Source organism: Ascaphus truei, chromosome 9, assembly GCF_040206685.1.
Source record: "Ascaphus truei isolate aAscTru1 chromosome 9, aAscTru1.hap1, whole genome shotgun sequence".
NCBI lineage: Eukaryota > Metazoa > Chordata > Amphibia > Anura > Ascaphidae > Ascaphus > Ascaphus truei.
This window is the reverse complement of record NC_134491.1, coordinates 27024353-27045980: the sequence shown is the minus strand read 5'-3', so window position 1 is coordinate 27045980 and position 21628 is coordinate 27024353. Positions and strand designations below refer to the sequence as shown.

The 21628-nt window shown below is 45.5% G+C and overlaps 1 protein-coding gene across 8 annotated transcripts in view; it reads left to right on the top strand.

The window, feature by feature from the left end:
- GRM4 (glutamate metabotropic receptor 4) overlaps positions 1 to 21628 on the top strand; it is a 77077-nt gene that overhangs the window by 53419 nt on the left and 2030 nt on the right. For 5 of the 8 annotated variants that reach the window (XM_075614034.1, XM_075614030.1, XM_075614036.1 and 2 more), the window contains 5 exons: positions 8055 to 8255; positions 9008 to 9144; positions 9715 to 10674; positions 18436 to 18682; positions 21371 to 21628. The exon at positions 21371 to 21628 is cut by the window's right edge and continues 2030 nt beyond it. In XM_075614034.1, coding sequence (XP_075470149.1) covers positions 8055 to 8255; positions 9008 to 9144; positions 9715 to 10674; positions 18436 to 18682; positions 21371 to 21420 — 1595 coding nt within the window. In that variant the 3' untranslated portion in view covers positions 21421 to 21628. Of the gene's footprint in view, positions 1 to 8054; positions 8256 to 9007; positions 9145 to 9714; positions 10675 to 18435; positions 18782 to 21370 lie in introns of all 8 variants that reach the window. The other 3 variants (XR_012803826.1, XM_075614033.1, XM_075614035.1) reach the window with 3 other exon arrangements.

Below are 21628 nucleotides of genomic sequence, written 5' to 3'. Positions count from 1 at the left end.
TGATACACAGCCACGCAGATACACTGATATACAGCCACGCAGATACACCGATATACAGCCACGCAGATACACTCATATACAGCCACGCAGATATACGATATACAGCCACGCACATACACCGATATACAGCCACGCACATACACCGATATACAGCCACGCAGATACACTGATATACAGCCACGCAGATACACTGATATACAGCCACGCAGATACACCGATATACAGCCACGCAGATACACCGATATACAGCCACGCAGATACACCGATATACAGCCACACAAATACACGATATACAGCCACGCAGATACACCGATATACAGCCACGCAAATACACCGATATACAGCCACGCAGATACACCGATATACAGCCACGCAGATACACGATATACAGCCACGCAAATACACCGATATACAGCCACGCAGATACACTAATATACAGCCACGCAGATACACCGATATACAGCCACGCAGACAGACAGTCACAGATAAAGACATGTTGATACACCGGTACCACATACAGCCACACAGATACACTGATACACAGCCACGCAGATACACAGCCACGCTGTAGGGAGAACAATCTGATTTGGCTGAGTATTTTTCTAAAAACACAATGAAAGAAAATGAGATATTTTTCATTCATTCTTTATTAGAGGCTGTGATTAAATAGCTGTAATTATATTCATATTTTAAGATAAAGAATGAGTATGCAATAATAAATATTGCATATAAAAATATTACTTGTGAGCGCATTCACATGTTATAACGATAATTGTATAATTGTATTAGGAATACTTGCACATGGTTCTATGTACAAGTATTCCTAATAGAATTATCGGTTTTGATACCTGCTGAGTGCTGTCGCCTCTTTGCCACCCTCACCGTTGGTAACGTATGCTCTATTATTGCATTACTACAGGAGTGCCGATATCTTCTATTCTCGTATTGTGTGTGTGTGTATATATATATATATATATATATATATATATATATATATATATATATATATATATATATATATATATATATATATATATATATATATATATATATATATATATATATACACATAGCATGTCCCTGTCTCTGTTGATCTCTTGACCAGTGGTGAATTGAAGTTTCCTTTTCTCTCGCGCTCTCATCACTTGAATTTTTATTTTCCTATTTTTTCTCCTTGCTTATTTCTATTTACGTATTTCTTATTCCCTTTCTCTTCTTTCTCACTTTCTCTATTTTACTTTATCTATCTTATCATGCTGTCTCTAGCTGTGTCTGTCTCTCAGGTCTTGTCTCTAGCTGCGTGTGTCTCTCAGGCCCTGTCTCAGGTCCTGTCTCCAGCTGAGTCTGTGTCTCGGGCCCTGTCTCTAGCTGTGTGTGTCTCTCAGGTCCTGTCTCCAGCTGAGTCTGTGTCTCGGGCCCTGTCTCTAGCTGTGTGTGTCTCTCAGGTCCTGTCTCCAGCTGAGTCTGTGTCTCGGGCCCTGTCTCTAGCTGTGTGTGTCTCTCAGGTCCTGTCTCCAGCTGAGTCTGTGTCTCGGGCCCTGTCTCTAGCTGTGTGTGTCTCTCAGGTCCTGTCTCTAGTTGTGTCAGTTTCTCAGGTCCCGTCTAGTTGTGTCTGTGTCTGAGGCAGTGCCGTCTTAATGCATGGGCACGCTGGGCAGTTGCCCGGGGGCCCCACGAGCATAGGGGCCCCATGCTAATCTATGCACAGACCAGAATTTAACATTAATTTTCCGATCACCCGCCTCAACATTCAAATCTCCCGCTAACTCGGTAGAAGGAGAAACATTACGACTTAGCGGAGAGTTGGCACGTCTGCATTCGCGAGAGTGTAACAGGGGACTTATCCCTGTTCAGTAATGTGCCTTTAATCTAGCAGTGTGGTAGTTAATTACTAAACACCACCCGCCTGATTTCATTGTTTACAAAAAGCCTGCCTTTGAGACAGGAAGTGACTCCTTAGCTCTGACTGAGAGCTGACCTTTGGAGCTGACCGGTTTTGAGCTCTGCACAGCAGAGCTGATTTCAAGACACAGGGAAAACTACTACACCTGAAGCTGAACCAGAAAGTGAGAAGATTTTCCCTCCAAGAAACAGATAAGACTTTTATTCTTAAGAGACTGCTTATATCTGCTTATTTTCATGCTATATGTTTTGGGGCTGCGAGACATGCTTAACTAATGGAGATGTGAACTAATTGCATAGGATTTCACTAGAAATACTCCCAAGTGAATGGAAGCTTTGTTCCCCCCCTGTGTTTGGATAATTTCCTGATGAAAAGGAACAGGCACAATAAAGCCTATTATAATTTCACATTATATAGCCTCCTAATTGTGTACCTCTGTGAACGTCCGTCTACATTTGGTGTCCGAGGTGGGACAAGAGGTGTCCTTGTAGTTAAAAAGGACCGGAGATTTTTATGTGAAATTTTTTTTATGCTTTTTGCCTACAAACAGTCTGAGGAAAAAAAAAAAAAAAAACTTCATGCAGCAGAGATCAGAGTTAAAGGGACACACCACTGAAACTTACACTGCATTGAAACTTACAAAACCACAGATGGACTCTTTGCCCCAATCCCAAGAGGAGAGAGACTGCTGAAGCAGCTAAAACTTTATTTGCCTATCACAAAGCGTAATATGATCATTGAAATAGGGGTTTTGCCTTCCAGCCATAGTCAGGGTTCAAGAAGTGAGTCAGCCCTTAAAAGGGATAGGTGTTTGTTGTTTTCAAAAGTTTTGCTGAAGCAGTGAATACAGATGGTGACCCACGAGTGGTACTGATTTTGCAAATAAAGGTTGCCACACCGCATAGGACTACCAGCTGTGAATGGAGTATATGCAGAAAAGTGTGAAAATTGATACAAGACTGTGCTGAAGCAGGGGAATTTTTAGCAAACAAATGCTGAGTGTAAAATTGCCCTATAAAGGAAAAGGTTTTTCAAAGCCAATTGCTGAGTCTTGAGTCCACTGCAAAGAATGTTTTTTTTCTGCAAGTAAAAAAGTATGCCTATTATCTTGGGAGCAAAACAGACACCCAAAGTGTGAAGTGTGAATGCCATAATACCCAAAGATGAGACTGAAAATTACTGAACTCAGGCAGAAAACCAAATTCTGTTGCTGAAGCGGAGGGATTGCACCTACCAAGTAAATGGTGTATAGCAAATAGACTTTTTTACCTAGCAACTGCACATCTTGTATACCTGATAAAAGAAAATGCATGCACAGTACTGCTGATATTGAAAAAAAAAATTACCCAAGAAAGAAAAGTCTACAGAGATGCCTGTGAGAGCTACGACCTCTACAAGCAAAATATGCCCATCTGTAGGACTACCACAATTGGGGGTTCTAGCAAATACAGTGGCAACAGCTGCAATAGCGCCTCCTGAGGTCAGGAAGAAAATTACACCTGATAGCCTAAAAATGGAGGACAAGATGCAGCGTTCCTGTAATGAACCCTACCCCACGGAAGAGTGGCCTTTCCAGTCCAATAAAGAGGAAGACATCTCTTACGGGGAACCCGAACCGAGTCACACCCACAAAACACCCCAAGAATGGTGGGGGTGCCTGAACTCGGCACGAAAAGAAAAGACTGCTCCCTTTGATGATGAATATGATCAGCAGGAGACAGAGCGGGAGCAGTGGATCACTGAATATTTCTGTCAGCTAAAGCAGCTGCAAGAAAAGCCTGGTGTATATAATGAAGCTGCTAAAATTTCAAATGAAGATGGAGACCCCAATATCCCTGAAGGGACGGTGTCATCCAAATCAAAAAGGCGGAAAAAGAAAAAGAAAAGCAGTTCTTCACTTACCGTGGAAGGAACAGACACGTCCGCAGATCCTGTGGAGGAAAAGGGGGACCGAGTTGCCCTGCAGCCTAGAGAAAATGGAGAATTCGTCTCGCGGGTAACCGAATATCCAGAGGGCCCAAGGCAGAAGTCGTGTACCCCAAAGAAGTGTCTGTCCGGTGCCAACAGTGAGGAACCCTCGGCCAACAATCCCAGGGAGGTGGAGTCCTAGCCAGTGAGTGACGATCCCTTGACCAGCCTTGAAGATGCACTGCAAGCTGCCAGGCATGACTGGTCTACTCTGTGAAGAATTGGAAAGGGAGAGAAAAAATAATGCTGAGCTACAGAAGACTGTGCTCGCAATTTACTCTGCGGCCAAGACCGAATTGGAGGATCTCAAGACTGAGCTAGATACTGCAAAGGCTACTATTTCCGCCATGGAGGAAAAGCAGAGCCAATCTGATAAAATGGTGGCTACGCTAAAGCGGAAGTATGAGGAGGCACTGAAGCAGATGACAGTCTTCCAGCAAGAGGTTCACACTCTTCGCATAGAGCTGAATGCCTCACATCATGAGACCAACAGCTGCCGCACAGACCTGGAAGTTTCCAGAAAGGAACTACACAGTCTCACTGAGGAGCTGGACATTGCTAAAGAAACTATTGGTAATCTTGAAACAGATCTCAAAGTCTCTCAGAAGGAGCTTCAGACCCTCAACCTAGAGAAGGAAGTCTCACGCCAGGAGAGTGTCATTCTCAAAGCAGATGTGCGTAAATGGAAGGAGGACTGCAAAGAGGCCCTGAAGAATACAGAGACTGAAAAAGGAGAAAATTCAAGATTAAAAAGAGAAAACTTAAAACTGAAAGAAGAAAATTTTCAGTTAACAGAAGAAGTCAAGGAAAAGTTTGACGCAGAGCACCGACTGCAGAACCAACTGCAAGGTCTGCATACACACCTCCAGTATGCTGAGGAGAAGCAGCAAACGCTACAGGAAGAAAAACTGCAGGCTGCTAAAGAGGTACAAGCGCTGCAGGAACGTCTGAATACCCAGCACGTCCCCACAGAGCAGTATGAGGAGCTAAAGGCCACGCTGTATGTCTTCAGAGCATCGTTGGAAGCGGAGCTTCGATACCAGGTGACTCTGTATGAGAGGGAGCGTGAGAAGGCTCAGAAAGTGGAGCAAGAGCTGGAGAGACAGAGACTGTTCCATTCCCTTGAGTCAGTATACCAAGGAGAAAACAGACGCAGCGGCAACCTTGACGACAAAAATTACAGAGCTCCAGAATATGAAGGAGACTCTGATACAGATTCCTCCAATACGGAAAAAGGTATTGGCTCTGCCCAAGCACCAGTATCCCACAGTAACTAATGCCCGTGAGGACAAGGGTACAGTGAGAGTTGGGGACTCCACGCAACTTCAAAACAAAATTATGAAGTTTGAGCCACCTAAGAAAGCACTAGCCAAACCTACAGCTGCCCAACAGGCAACAAACAAAGGTAGGAGTGCAGAATCAAAGCCAGAAGAATCCTTAGCTGAGGAAGCTGAGAAAATAGGACGTTCTCTGGAAAAGGAGGTGGAGGTGCAACTCAGTCCCAAAGAAGCTGAACTGGCGACACCGTGGTGTGGAGAAGCTGCAGAAAGACCACTTCAAGAGCAGATAACTCTAAGGGCTAGTCCTAACTGCTCTACAACTGTTGCCATACACGTTGTCTACAAAAAGAGGAGAGCCCGACGCAACAGAAATCTCAAGACCGCGCACGCGATAAAAAAACTTTACGTGGAAAAAGTCCTCCTCAAGCGACTGAGGAGTGCTGATCTCAAGCATCTTCGGGAGGAGACAAAAATAAACTGGAGAAAGGGCTCCAATCCCAGCGGGACAGAGGGTTCTCTTCCTCCATCCACTCTCATTCAAGTCACAGAGATATCTAGAATGAGAGTGGAAGGATGGGCTTTGGCCGTGGTAAGCCTGAGCTTCCCACAAACAGGGGAGGTATGTAACAGGGGACTTATCCCTGTTCAGTAATGTGCCTTTAATCTAGCAGTGTGGTAGTTAATTACTAAACACCACCCGCCTGATTTGATTGTTTACAAAAAGCCTGCCTTTGAGACAGGAAGTGACTCCTTAGCTCTGACTGAGAGCTGACCTTTGGAGCTGACCGGTCTTGAGCTCTGCACAGCAGAGCTGATTTCAAGACACAGGGAAAACTACTACACCTGAAGCTGAACCAGGAAGTGAGAAGATTTTCCCTCCAAGAAACAGATAAGACTTTTATTCTTAAGAGACTGCTTATATCTGCTTATTTTCATGCTATATGTTTTGGGGCTGCGAGGCATGCTTAACTAATGGAGATGTGAACTAATTGCATAGGATTTCACTAGAAATACTCCCAAGTGAATGGAAGCTTTGTTCCCCCCCCTGTGTTTGAATAATTTCCTGATGAAAAGGAACAGGCACAATAAAGCCTATTATAATTTCACATTATAAAGCCTCCTAATTGTGTACCTCTGTGAACGTCCGTCTACAGAGAGACATTTTGCCGTTTTTATTGCTTGCAATGTTATGGAAGCAGAACATTGTAACGGATTCGCGGGAGGCAATTAACGGTTTTGTTGGAGGTACCAATAAATATAAGTTTATTTTATCGATAATTTACATGTTTATTCCTGTGAGTGGTTGTGTAGGCCGGGCCCAGTGCACTGCTTTGCCCGGGGGCCTATAATGCTGTTAAGACGGCCCTGGTCTCAGGTCCTGTCTCTAGCAGTGTCTGCCTCTCAGATCCTGTCTCTAGCTGTGTCTGTCTCTCAGGTCCTGTCTCTAGCTGTGTCTGTCTCTCAGGTCCTGTCTCTAGCTGTGTCTGTCTCTCAGGTCCTGTCTCTAGCTGAGTCTGTCTCTCAGGTCCTGTCTCTAGCTGTGTCTGTCTCTCAGGTCCTGTCTCTAGCTGTGTCTGTCTCTCATGTCCTGTCTCTAGCTGAGTCTGTCTCTCAGGTCCTGTCTCTAGCTGAATGGAAACAAAAGAAAACAGCGCACAACGCCAAATAGTGAAGCAAATTCAACAATATATTATAGAATTAAAAAGGGGGTAATATATCTGCGTACATAAAAAAGGTTGGTAAAAGGCATGTAGTGTGTATCACACTGTTTACCACTCGGCTGTTAGCTGTAGATTCAGGTGCTTGCTTCCCTCTGCTGCTGCAGCTCAGTTGATTCTGGGGCAGGACGTCAGTCTTTTCACTCCCAAGGGGATTTCCCTTCATGCAGCCAGGTTCAGCAGCTGGTACTGGGGCTCGGTGAAATCGCTCCTGCTTCCTAGCCGATATGAAGCTGCTCCTGTACCTCGGCAGGTGTATCCTCTGCACAGAGGTTAAAACGCAGCTTGCTGCTGTCTTCACAGCAGTGGTGGATTCAATAGGGAAGTTTGAACAGTCTTACAGAGTCTCTCACAAGTGTCCAAAACAGCACACAGGATGAAATAAAAACAGGACAGGCCAACACATAGACAAAGGCCAATGTAAGCAGATATAAGGCAATAGAATGTTACATCCAACTAGTTTCGTAGAATTAACTACTTCTTCAGGGAATGTGCTCGGCTCCCGGCTCCCTACAGACCGCATATCGCGGTCTGTGCCTGTCAGCGCGCCGCCTGTCTGCAGTGCGGGCGCGCTGACTGAGGGAGCGGGGCCTTAGCCTTACTGTACTGTATAATAAAAACAATGGATGGCGCTCTAACACTCTCATAACCTCCCAGTGAAAAGTGAAAGTGCTATTACAGTGAACCAAATAAACAAGTGTAAATGTGATTTGTATCTACAACACTAAATAGTGCAGGAAAGGGTTTACAATAAACCACTCAAGCAGATACACAGACACATACCGTCACATAGATGGACAGATATACAGATACACAGTCATGCAGAAACACAGATACACCGTCACATAGATATATATAGATATACAGATACACAACCACAAAGTTACAGACCTACGCAGCTATACAGCCGCACAGCTACAGAGCCATGCAGGTAAACAGATACACAGCTATATAAATACACACCTTTTTTATTTGATTAATATTTGGGATGCAGTATTCAGCATGCAATTTTTGGGTGTGTCATTTTCAAGCATGCAATTTTTTGGGGGGGGAAATTATTTAGACCATGGTTTTTGGGGTATCCCTTTCAGGGTGCCGTTTTGGGGTCATTGATAGGCTGTAGTATTCAGGTGCAGTTTATGGGGTGTTATTTTTGGGATGTAATTCCCGCCCCCTGCTCCTCAGACCGTGAGCGGATTGGCCTGGACTCTACGTACGAGCAGGAGGGGAAGGTGCAGTTTGTGATAGACGCGGTCTACTCCATGGCCCACGCTCTGCACGCCCTGCACCGCGCCGTCTGTCCCGGCAGCCTAGGCCTCTGCAGCCGCATGGATCCTGTGGACGGAACCGAACTCCTGAAATACATCCGCAGTGTCAACTTCACCGGTGAGGGGATCAATTTCTGAGTACTGATACCCAAAGACTAATACCAAGAGTACCTGTGACTAATACCTCGAATAACTGTGACTAATTAGTCGATTTTTTAAATATTATAGGGGAAAAAGCGACATTATGCAGGAAAATGTTGTCAACCTTTTTGACCGTTAAGCTTTTGAAAAAGGTTCTCTTTATTTTTTTGTTTGCAAATTTTAATATCTCCCATAGTTTCATAAAAGAAAGAGGGATGAAACGTTCTCTGGCTTTTGCTTGTTTTTTGCTTGGATTCAAAAGTTTGTTTGAAAGTATGACTCGAACTTGTAACCTGCTCAACCTTAATACCCTGAGTACTGACACTAATACCCCAAGTACCTGTGACTGAGTAGCTTCACACTGATACGATGAGTGGCTTCCAGTAATACCAAGAGTACCTGCCATTGGCTCCATAAATACCTGTGACTAATAAAGGGAGTACCTGGAACTGGTAGCAAGAGTACCTGTGGGTATTGCCCTGAGTTTCTGTGACTAATACCCCCATGTATTTGACCCTGATGCCCTGAGTCCCTGCCACAAATGTGCTCAATACCTGCCACCGATACGAGTAGAACCTGTGATATACATTATTACAACGGATGTCTGGCACTAGTATCTTAAGCACATGTGGCTAATACTTAGAGTACCTGATATTAATGCCCTGAGTACCTATGACTAATATCCAGAGTACCTGCCACTAATGCCCTTAAGTGTCTGCCCCCCTGCAGGTATCGCGGGGACCCCGGTGACTTTCAATGAGAATGGTGATGCTCCTGGGCGCTACGAAATCTATCAGTACCAGATCCACAACGGCAGTACTGAGTACAGGATCATCGGACAGTGGGCAGATCACCTGCACATCAAGGTGAGAGGTTATTGGAGCGACACTCTTTAGTGCTCTGGCTGGCCGTAAGTGGAGCAACTCTGCAGGTGTCTGGCAGGGTAAAGGGTTAATCTTGTTATCTCTCTGTCTTTCCCTAACTCTTTCCTTATCTCTGTTCTCACTACCTCTCATTCTTTCTCTCTCCCTCGCTCTATTTCTCTCCTCTATCATTTCCCCTCCCCTTATTTCCCTCCATCTCCCCTTACCTCTCTCCTTTTCTTTCTTCTCTCCTCCCCTTTCCCTCGCTCCTCACATTGTCATCTTCTTCTTTGTTTTTCCATCCTTTCCTGTGCCACTTCCCCTCCCCCTTCTGAACTCTCTCTCCATCGCCTCCTCTTCCACTCTATTACTCTCCTATACCTTTTCCTCTCTCCTTATTGCACTCCATCTCTGCCTTATCACTCTACTTTTTACCCTTCTCTAATCTGTCCCTCCTTCATTGCCTTCTCTTCCTCCCTTCCCCTCTCTTTCTCTCCCTCATTTCTCCTCTCCCTCCCTTTTTATTTCTCTCCCCCTTCACCCTCCATCCCTTTCTCTTCCCCTTCCCCAAAGATCGACCGCATGCACTGGCCGGGAACCTCCTCGCCCTCCTCCACCCTCCTCTTCCCCCTGATCCCTACCTCTGTCTGCAGCCAGCCCTGCCGCCCGGGTGAACGCAAGAAGGTGGTGAAGGGCATCCCCTGCTGCTGGCATTGCGAGCGATGTGACGGCTACCAGCACCAGCTTGATGCCTTCACTTGTAAGCGATGCCCCCTCCACATGCGTCCCAACCCCAACCACACCTTCTGCACCCCAATCCCTGTGATCAAGCTGGAGTGGAGCTCTCCGTGGGCTGTGATACCCCTTCTCCTAGCCGTGCTGGGCATCATGGCCACCATCCTGGTGGTGGGCACCTTCATACGCTACAACGACACTCCCATCGTCAAAGCATCTGGCCGTGAGCTGAGTTACGTCCTGCTCACCGGTATCTTCCTGTGCTACGTCAACACCTTTATCATGGTGGCCCAGCCTGGCTATGGGACCTGCTCCCTGCGAAGGGTTTTGTTGGGCTTGGGGATGAGCATCAGCTACGCTGCCCTACTCACGAAGACCAACCGTATCTACCGCATCTTTGAGCAGGGTAAAAGGTCTGTTAGTGCTCCCCGTTACATCAGCCCATCCTCTCAGCTGGTCATCACTGCTAGCCTCTCCTCCATCCAGCTCCTGGGGGTCCTGGTGTGGTTCTTGGTGGACCCATCCAGGCCCTTAGTGGACTATGAGAATCAGCGCACTCCGGACCCCCAGCTGGCCCGAGGGGTGTTGAAGTGTGATATCTCAGACTTGTCCCTCATCTGCCTGCTGGGCTACAGCATGCTCCTCATGGTCACCTGCACTGTCTATGCCATCAAGACTCGCGGGGTCCCTGAGACGTTTAACGAGGCCAAGCCCATTGGCTTCACAATGTACACCACCTGCATCGTCTGGCTGGCCTTCATCCCTATCTTCTTCGGCACTGCCCAGTCTGCAGAGAAGGTAGGGGGCTGGGCAAGTGCGCATGGCTATCTCGGACTGGTGTGGATGGCTATTGTTCTGATGTCATGGTGAATGAAGTGTGTTGGGAAGTGCAAGATTATCTCTCAGGATAATACATATAGCTTTTTTTTATAACTTGTATTTTATTATAAATAAATGCATGATATACATAACAAACACATCAGGTGCACATTGAGCGGGATAGCATAGAATATACAATAACATAAGCATAACAAGCTCACGTGGTTTTTCGAGCCCTACTTAACCACGTGAGAGGGATTCGTCATTTGTATTGTAAGGGACTGGGGTAAAATGATATTTGTTATAAAAGGGGGTGAAGAAAAAAAAAAGGGGGGGGGAGGTAAGGGAGGGGGTGGGAGGATTGAAAGAGGGAAAGGGGGTCCGAGGATAAGGATACATCTGCCTCCAGGGAACACCGAGATGGCGTGAGGGTTGTGTATCAACTAACGTGGCCTTGCGGTAGTTTAAATGATTGGGCATAAGGAGTATAAGGTTCTAGGTGTGGGGTTGGTTTTCATGCCCTAGAAGGAGAACGCATTTATCACTATTATAGCCAAATTGTGTTACGCTCTACCCCAGGGATGTCTGTTTGGGCTAGCCAGGGAGCCCAGACTTTTAGATAATTGTCGCCAGTGTCGTTAACTAAGCTCGTTAACTTTTCCATCTGGCAGATAAACCAAATACGATTCTGAATCTTTGGGATAATTGGAATATCGGGGTGTTTCCATAATGCTGCGATCTCGCACCGCGTAGCTAGAGCAAAGTGTGTAATTAGTTTATTGTGTGATTTTAATAGGCCCTTTAGAGGTCTGTTCAAAAGAAACAGCCAAGGGTCTGGGGGAATAGTGAGATCGAATATTCTCTGGATCCAATTTCTGATCTTTTCCCATATCGGGGATATCAGCGGGCAAGACCACAGCATATGTAACAGGTCAGCTGTTCCTCCACATTGTTTAGGGCACAATGGGGAGGACCCTGGTACAAACTTAGATAATTTGAGTGTGGTGAGGTACCATCTCATAAGAACTTTATATGCGTTCTCCTTCAGTGTGGTGCATATCGAACTTTTTGCGGCTCCCAGGAATATAGTATTCCACTCTTCGTCGTCCAGGGTCTCCCCTAGGTCTCTTTCCATTGGATACGGAATGAAGGTGATTGTTGCCTTGAAACTGCAGACTCGATTACCTCTCCATATATCGTAGATATGAGTCCCTTAGTGTCGGTTTCTGCCCGACAGAGCTTTTCAAAATTCGTCAATGGGGGGTATGGGGCGAATTTATTATAGAATGATCTGAGCTGGAGGTATTTATAGAATTCAGCGTGGGGAATGTCTTTTTCTAGTCTGAGATGGTCAAAAGATTTCATTTTTAGATCATAGCCCTCCAGATCTTTGAGTCTATCATAGCCTTTTTGTTTCCAAATTGAGTGATTGTGACCAATAAGACCCGGTGCAAAGCTAGGATTATTCCAAATGGGTGACATCAGAGAATTTACTGAGGTGAGTGAGTTTTTTAATCTTGATACTTCCCAAACAGATATGGAGTTAGCCATTGAGGTAAGCGGTAAAATAGTGTTTTTCCTTGATGTTTTAGGTAGCCAAATCAGATTGTTAAGCTCTAAATGGAAGCAAGCCGCATGTTCGAGCTCTACCCATCTTTTTAATTTGGGGTCGGAATGCCATTGTATGATCTGGCTTAATTGAGCCGCTTTAAAATATGATAACAGGCAGGGTACCGCTAAGCCACCAGCTAAGGTAGGTCTCTTCATAGTCAATTTATTTACTCTCGGTTTTTTACCTCCCCAGATAAAATTAGATATTCCAGACTGAAGTGAGAGTATGTCCTTCAGTTTGAGTGGCACAGGTAATGTCTGGAAGAGGTATAGGATACGGGGAAGTAGATTCATCTTAACGCTGTGAATCCTTCCAATCCAAGAAATCTTCTTGGAAGACCCCATCTGATTAGGTCTTGTTTTAGAGTCCAAATCAGTTTGGGATAATTTGCTTTATAGATGCTTTTTGCATCTTTGGTGATATGGATCCCCAAATATTTTATTGAATTCTTTTGCCAGTTAAAATTGAAATTTAGTTTCAGTCATTTCTCCGTATGTGTAGGGAGGTTGATATTCAGAGCTTCAGATTTGGATTGGTTAATCTTGAAACCTGAGACCTTGGAGAATTTATCTAGTAGGTCGAACAGGTTAGGTAATGAAATAAGGGGTTTGGAGATGATTAATAGGATATCATCAGCGTACAGGGCCGCTTTATGCGATTGGGAATAAACGTTTACCCTGAGATATCCGGACTATCTCGGATTCGTGCCGCGAGGGGTTCAATACATAGGGCAAACAGGAGGGGAGATAAAGGGCATCCCTGTCTTGTGCCACTCTGGATTTGAAATGGGACCGAGGGGAAGCCCTGATGTATGACCCTGGCGGTTGGGCCTGAGTATAGTGACATAATCGCTCTACTCACCCGATTTCCGAAGCCAAATGCCGCGAGCGTCTCTTTTAAGTACAGTATGGCCAGTCTATCCGATCAAAAGCTTTTTCTGCATCCAGACTTAATAACATGCTTTGTGTGTTATTTTTGTTAGCCAATTCCAACAGATCAATAAATCGTCGGGGTGTTATCCGCTGCCTGCCTCCCCTTAACGAAACCGACTTGATCTGGGTGTATTAGTCTGGGTAGGATGAGACTTAATCTATTGGCCAATAATTTAGCATATATTTTGATATCAGTATTAATTAGAGATATTGGCCTATAGCTTTTACAATTGAGCGGATCCTTGCCAGGTTTATGTATAAGTGATATAGACGCTCGTAGCATGTCCTCAGGAATAGGGGCTCCTGCTAAGATAGCATTAAACATTTGGAGCAGCCTCGGGGCAAGTGACTCGGAAAATTTCTTATAGTAAAGCCCCGAAAAGCCATCAGGGCCTGGTGCCTTTGATGGCTTAAGCTCCTTGATAGCTTGCGACACTTCTTCTAATGTGAAGTCAGCGCCCATAGCTTCTCTGTCTAGCTCTGTCAATCTCTCCAGTTTTGAGCTGGCTAAGAAATCTCTCAGTGCACTGCTCGTGTTGTTATTATGTGCCACTTTCTTTCCATCGTAAAGGGAACCATAGAATGAACCGAATTCTTCTACTATTTTTTTAGGGTTGGCCGTGAGTGTACCCGATTTTAAGCGTATAGCTTGGATATTAAACTTAGATTGCCTATCCTTTAATGCTCGAGCTAGCATCGTATCCGGCCTGTTTGCTTTTTCGTAAAACTTCCTCTTAGACCAACATAAGGAATTGTCTGCCCGGGAAGTCAATAACATATTTAATTCAATTTTTGTGTCTTTCAGTTCCTGTGTCGTGATCGGGTCCGGGTTGTTCTTGTGATTTGATAACAGGGAATGTAATTTGGATTGAAGCGTCCGAATTTTGGAGTCCCTTATTCTTTTTCTCCTGGCCGTAGTATTGATTAGTATGCCCCTTAAAGCTGCTTTGTGAGCCTCCCATAATACTGTATGGGACTCCACAGAGCCTGTATTTATCTCAAAGAATTGAGCTATTTCTTGATCAATTGTATCGCATATTTTGGGTATTTTGAGGATAGATTCATTAAGTTTCTAGTTTGCGCCTGATCGATTGGTCTGTATATTGTTGCACCTAAGCTCAATTGGTGCATGGTCAGACCATGACATATCATGGATCATTGTATGAGTGACCTTAGGAACCAAGTGGCACGAAACAAAGAGATAATCGATTCTGCTGTATGATGTGTGTGGGTGGGAGTAGAAAGTATAGTCCCTAGATGTAGGGTGGAGTTCCCTCCATATATCAACTAGTTGATTGCCTTTCAAGGCACTGCGTAGGGCGTCCTGTGCTTTTTTATTATCCGAGTCGCCTCCCACTGATCTGTCTAGGGCAGAATGCAATGTAATATTGAAATCTCCAGCTATTATGATATAACCCTTGGCTACTGAGTGTAGCAAGCGGGAGAATCTGTCAAAGAAAGATGCCTCTTGAACACAGGGTGCATATACAGAGGCTAATGTGATGGGCTGCTCATGGATTGTTCCAGTTATGATGATAAAGCGACCTTCCGCGTCCTTTTTGATTGTCTGGGCCACAAAATGGATGGTATTATGAAATAAAATGGCTACTCCTCTCTTTTTGGCTGATGCTGAGGCCGTGTAGAATTGGGAAAGGCCCTTGTCTAGAAACCTAGGGGAGTTATTCTTACTGAAGTGTGTCTCCTGCAAGAACAACACCTCCGCCTTTTTTCTCATGTAATCCGTAAAAGCAAGCTTTCTTTTGATCGGGCTGTTAGAGCCCTTCACGTTATGCGAGATTAATGTTAACGCCATATTTTATGGTACAGGAGATGGTGTGTGGGGTGATCTGTGTACTTACACTCGGTGCTATTCTCGTGGTTTCTTTCGAATGTGTCCATACCTGCCATGCCATCACGATGAACCCGCTGGGGACCGTGCATCGTAGGGAGGGGAGGGTGAGGGAGAGGGCGGGGATAGGTAAACAATACGAGGGAAACAACGAGAGGATTAGAACGGGGATAGGAGAAAACGAAAAAGGTGCGAAAAAAATAAACAACAAGGGAGGAACACAATACAAGAGCACATCTCGGGGGCCCCCGAGAGTAGCTCCAGCGCCCAGAGGGTGGGACGTTTGGTTCCACCATAAGAATGGGCCAATCTCCAAACATGGAGGTCGACCACCCTGGGTCTTGAAAACGGACCGTTAAATCTGGGGACCGAAATCTGTGCGAAGGAGAGGTGCTCCCCCGGCACCATTCAATATGTTGTAAAACTTTGCAACTGTGACTAACCATATGTCAATGACATTAATATAATAACATTTAATTGTCAAAACCGGTAAAACATATAGCATATATCATATGTCCATCATATCTCCTGTCTTGCACACCCTTATTTCCAGTTGATCCTTCTAATTAGGGGATAGAGTAAGATGTTACTGTTGGATATGTTGGATATATTGCATGTTCAGCTTATATGTTTAACTTATCATGTAATCCTAACTTAATTACCTATTCTGATAAACATGTAACTAATATGTAACTAATATAACCAACATAACCTGTGTATATCCATATGATACTTGTATGGTATGGATCGTATAAAATCAATATAAAATCAATATAACTTATATATATATCCTAATTATATGTAACGCACTTATCAGAAATCATATATCTTATATCTTGTATATACATAGTCGGTGTCTGATATAAGTGTCTCCTATAGCATACCTACAACAAACCCAACATCTACAACATCTACAACGTATATAACTTATATCCAACTTCTATCTGCCTAACAGACCTATTTGTCCTACTCGACATCCCTGTAAGCTATCTTTAATATATTACACTATATATGATAGAATATGTCACTGTATGTCACTATATAGTCCTAAATCCTATATATGGAGTCATAATAATTTATGTAATAATATACATACTAATATACATACTAATATATATATATATAGATTTACATAATACTAATATGGGGTGACATATCTAGAGTGCTTTAATGACTTGGGGTTATTCAATAGTGGGGATGGCTTTTTTATTGGGCTGAGAGGGGAGAATATGGGGAAATATAAGGGCTTATGTTATAATTGGGGGGTCTTGAGTGGTTGGAGGAAGAGATGTTGCTGTCCCATCTCTCCTCCAACTCTGCTCCGTCCTGGTAGAGATGAGACGTCTGTTCTCTGTGTTGAGGACCGGCTATTCTGACGTCATTTTAGGGGGTCGTAGATCTCGCGATGACAGGGTGCCCAGCGATGACGTCACGTCTCAAGCGCGCGAAAGCCATTATGCTTCCCGCTCGAGACCGGTGAGGACCTCCGCAAGATGGCTGCCGCTCCAAAGTCGAGTGTAGGTCTGCTCCGTCCAAAGGCCCCCTCTTAGACCTCTCAGCCACCCGATACTCCTCAGGTAAGTCTGTGTGTGCTTCGGGAGGCTCCGGAACCTCCGCTGGGTATATTTTTTCCAGGTTGAAGACAGTGTTAGATGGAGGGCCGTGTGGAATTATGTGTTTTAGGCTTCATTGGGGTTTGATATTTCGGGCACTACGCCGTCCTTTGGTTTAGCATGAGTGCGGGCAGACCCTGCTTGGCTCCAGACGGGCGTGGTGGTCGCCGAGCTCCCTGAGGATGGGCGAGGGGGGCATTGGTAGGGACCTGGAATACCCAGCCCAGTTAGGAATCCCTCTCCGTCCTCGATTCTTCTTAGGGTATGTGCAACGCCATTTTTAATGGACATGAGGGCGCATGGGAACAGCCACCTGTATTTGGTGTTGTTCTCCCTCAGTGTTTTAGTTATAGGGGTGAATGCCTTACGTTTGGCTAGGGTGGCAGGGGCTAGGTCCTGATATATTTGAAGTTGAACTCCTTCAAATTCTAAGGAGCTATCTTCCCTGGCAAGTCTGCAGACCGCTTCTTTTGTACGGAAGTGGTGGAAGCGGGCCACTATGTCTCTGGGGGGATCCCCTTTTTGGGGTTTGCTGCGGAGAGCCCTATGGCACCGGTCCAGCCAGATTTCGGACTCCGGCTTGTCCGGGAAGACATACTCCAACCAGCTGTTAGTGAAGTCCTCCGGGTCCATGATAGTTTCAGGCACCCCCCTCAGCCTTATGTTACAGCGCCTGTCACGATTTTCGGCGTCTTCCACCTTGTCCTCCAGCAGTCTGATTTTATCCTGCATCGTGGAGATTTGTTCAGTATTTTGCGTGACTGCGTTGGCTGTTTCATCCGCTTGCTTTTCTAGCGAATAAGTTCTTTCGCCCAGCGCATCTACCTCCCTCTTTAAAGCCCACGGTTCGGTTTTAAAGAATTTCTGCATCTGGGCACAGAATTCTTTTAAGTCCTTACGACGGACCGTTTCCTCATCCCTATCATCTTCAAGGGAGGGATCGCTGTCGGGGTCCATATTGGCTGACTGCGCGGGAAGCTCCGGTTTCTCCGGTGGGGTTACCCCCTTTCTTTTGAAGCATGTGGACACTGGCTGACTTTTCGCCCGTGTAGCTTTGCCTGCCGCCATCCTCGGAAGTTTATGTCACCGACAATATGTTTTTAGTCGCTTTTCAATTGATTTTTATTGCTTTAGTTTGCGTTAAAAGTGCCGATGGGAGCGGAGCTCATTAGTCAGGGCTCCTATCTCCTCACCATCGCGCATGCTCCTCATAGCTTTCTTTTATGATGGTGTGCGTGGCTATCTCTCGGACGATGTGGTGGTAATACACATGGCTACCGCTCCGATGTCATGATACTAAGCATAGCTATCTCTCGGAGGTTATGGTGGCACACATGGCTATCTCTCTTGATAATATGCATTGCTATCTCTCGGATGTTTTGATGGCACATAGCTATCTTTCTAATGTAATTATTATGTGCATGGCTGTTCCTCTGATGTTTTGATGGTGTGACGGTGCATGGTTATCTCTCTTGATGTCAGAATAATATGCATGGCTATCTCTCCGATGTTATGGTGGTGAGCATGGCCATAATAATGCATGGCTAGCTCCTTGATGACTTTATAACATGCATAGCTATCTCTATAATGGGCGGATGTCCCAAATGCCCTAATAATACATTTCTGTCCCCGATTTTATGATTACATACTTGGCTATTTCTCTCTAATGTCATAATAATGTACATGGTTATCTCCCTGCTCCACTCTCACCCCTCCCCCTCCTCCTGTCCCAAGATGCATATCCAGACGACGACGCTGACCATCTCGGTAAGTCTGAGTGCCTCTGTGTCCCTGGGGATGCTCTACATGCCAAAGGTCTACGTCATCCTCTTCCACCCGGAGCAGAACGTCCCCAAGCGCAAACGGAGCCTCAAGGCCGTTGTTACCGCAGCCACCATGAGCAACAAGTTTACCCAGAAGGGAGGCTACCGACCCAATGGGGAGGCCAAGACCGAGCTGTGTGACAGCATGGAGACACAAGGTACCCAAACTGCAACCAGACCATCACCAAGACTATCACCATGACCAAACCATAACCATAACCACGCCATCACCTTCACCTTGACCATGAAGACACAAGGTAACCAAACTATAACCATATCACCATAACCCAACCATAACCATGTGTAATGCTGTACTCACCACAAACAAGGCGGGACCCGGGACTGAGGTGGGAATGGGTATAAACATCACCCACAGCCACGGGGGCACGTTTGGAGTGTAGATTGGTCGAGGTAGCCGGGTCGGGGTTGGAGAGGTAAGAGTCGTCGTTATACTTGCCAAGGTCAGAGTAGGAGATGTCCGGATCGTTGAAGGTACTATTAGCCGTATTCAGGGTTGGAGAATGGAGGGTAGTCGTTGTCCGAGTGCCGAGGTCAGGGTTGGAGAGATGCGGAGGGTCAGAGGTAGCCGGGGTCAGTATTCCAGAGTTGCGAAGTTCAAGAGCAAAGCCGGGTCGGTACACGGAGCAAGGTTCAGCAAGGCAAGGCAAGACTGTGGAGGCAAAGAACAGGTAACATGAATCTATACTCAGCCAAAGTGCCAGTGGCACAGCTGAGCATATATAGGCAGGACTGTCCAATCCTATGGAGAGGCGGAGCGGAGGTGCGGCCTCAGTGGAAGCAGTGATAGGCTAGGTGCAGGAGACAGGTGAATTTTCTGGAGCTGATTAGATCTGCGTGATTAGTATCACGTGCGCGCGCCGCTGATACGTGATGCAATCTGGAGGCGGGGCCTTCCCCCGCAGTACCTAGTGACGTCACTGGTGTGCGCAGGATGATGTTCCCTTGGAAGGAGCCCCGCCCGTGAACGGAGTTAGGGCGGGAGCGCGCAGAAGGCGGCGTGACTCCCAAATCCTTACTCCATGACTGAACCATCACCATAATAAAGCCATAACCTAACAAGTAGGCCAAGATCATCTGTGTGACAGAATGGAGGTACAAGGTAACTAGACCATGACCAAACCAGAAGCCAACAGGGAGACAAGGATTGAACTGTGTGACAGCATGGAGAAATAAGGTTACCAAACCATGACTATAACAAAAACCAGAAGCATGACCCAACCATAATGAAACCATGACCTATTGAGGTGGCCAAGACTAAGCTGCGTGACAGAATGGAGACATAAGGTAATCAAACCATGACCCGACTATCACCATAATCCAACCATGACCAGACCATCGTCATGACCAAACCATCACAATGACCAAACCATCACAATAACCAGACCATAACCAGAGCCTATCGGAACTAAGAGTTAAGAGGCTCCCCTCCTCTATGACAGAAAGGTGTCACTGAGCTGTCGCTTTCCCCAGGTCACCTACCTCTTAAATAAACAGCCGTATATCAATAACTCCCCCTCCGTCCCCCTGGTGCTGGCATTTAGAAAACACAGTGTAGAACTAATGACGCTGTCAGGTTTAATCTCACTCACAGCTCTAATATCAGGTGACATCTCCTACGGGCTATGTCCTAGGACGCTCTGCAGTAACCTGGGGGAAAGGGCTCTGCACATAGGTAGACTACTTTGCTCTTATAAACCCTGCACATCAAAGACTATATACAAAGCTCTGCACCGACATATGCACATTGCTCTGCAGTACTGTACACATTGCCCTGCCGTACTCTGCACATATACAGTACATACTTCTTAGCATTATCATAACGCACAGTGTGTTCATTATCATGTACAGAGATACTCAGCATCATTATACAGTGCAGTAAATGCATTATCAGTATATTGAGATACTCTGCATGACTATACTGCGCTGCATAGTAATTGCTAGCGTATAGAAACTCAAAAAAAGTATTTAGAACTTGCACTTACCCATAAATACATAAATTCGAACGTATAGGTGCCAGGTCCAGTACCAACATCGAATGGTACAGTAACAATACAGAAATCCCAAGTTGGACCTGCACGCTACTTAAAAGCAAAGAAAATGTAAAGATACATTGAAAAAAGGAAAAAACTCACTTTTATGCTCTCCAAGTTCTTCAAGTTGTAATACTCACACACAAAAAAAGCAGAAACACGGTTAGTTGCACACTGCTATACAGCATAATAATTTCAGCACGGGCGGTCGCGTAACTAGTTAGCATGGAGGAGTCTCGTCCGTTATCGGAATTAACCAGACAAATCGCTCCACCAGCTAAGAACGGCCATGCACCACCACCCACAGAATCGAGAGTGAGCTATCAATCTGTCAATCCTTTCCGTGCCCGGGCCGGGTGAGGTTTTCCATGCTAACCCAAGCCCACGCTGGAATTATTGCCTGTATAGCAGTGTGCGACTAACCACTTTTCTTCTATTTTTTTTGATTGGTGTATAGAAACTCAACATCACTATACAGTGCACCATGTTTAATATCAGTGTATAGATACTTATCGTTATTATACAGCGTGGCGTGCTCATTATCAGTATATACATACGCAGCATCATTATACACACTGCGTGTCCATTATCAGTATATACATACGCAGTATCATTATACACACTGCGTGTTCATTATCAGTATATAGATACTCATCTCATATATCTACATTCATCATTATTATACAGCAAATTCTGTTTATTATCCGTTTAGATAATCAGCAGCATTATACAGCGCAGCATGTTCATTATCAGTGTATAGATACTTTGTATCACTATATCTTTCTTCCTCCCCAGCTCTGGCCGGCAAACCTACGTACGTCAGTTACAGTAACCACGCTATATAGCCAATGCTGATTGGATGAGCCTTTGCACAGTGGGAGGGGCCTAACTACTGGGTCACGTCCCCTTCCGCTCCGTCCTGAGGATCGGGACCAGTCAGGGCGACTAGTCAACCCGCCATAGGCCGGAGCAGCGCGTCTGGCGCAGGCGGGCGGGAGAAGGAAGAATGGCTTTTGTTGAAAAGCCGCGTGCCCGGCTGGAAAAATCTTGTTC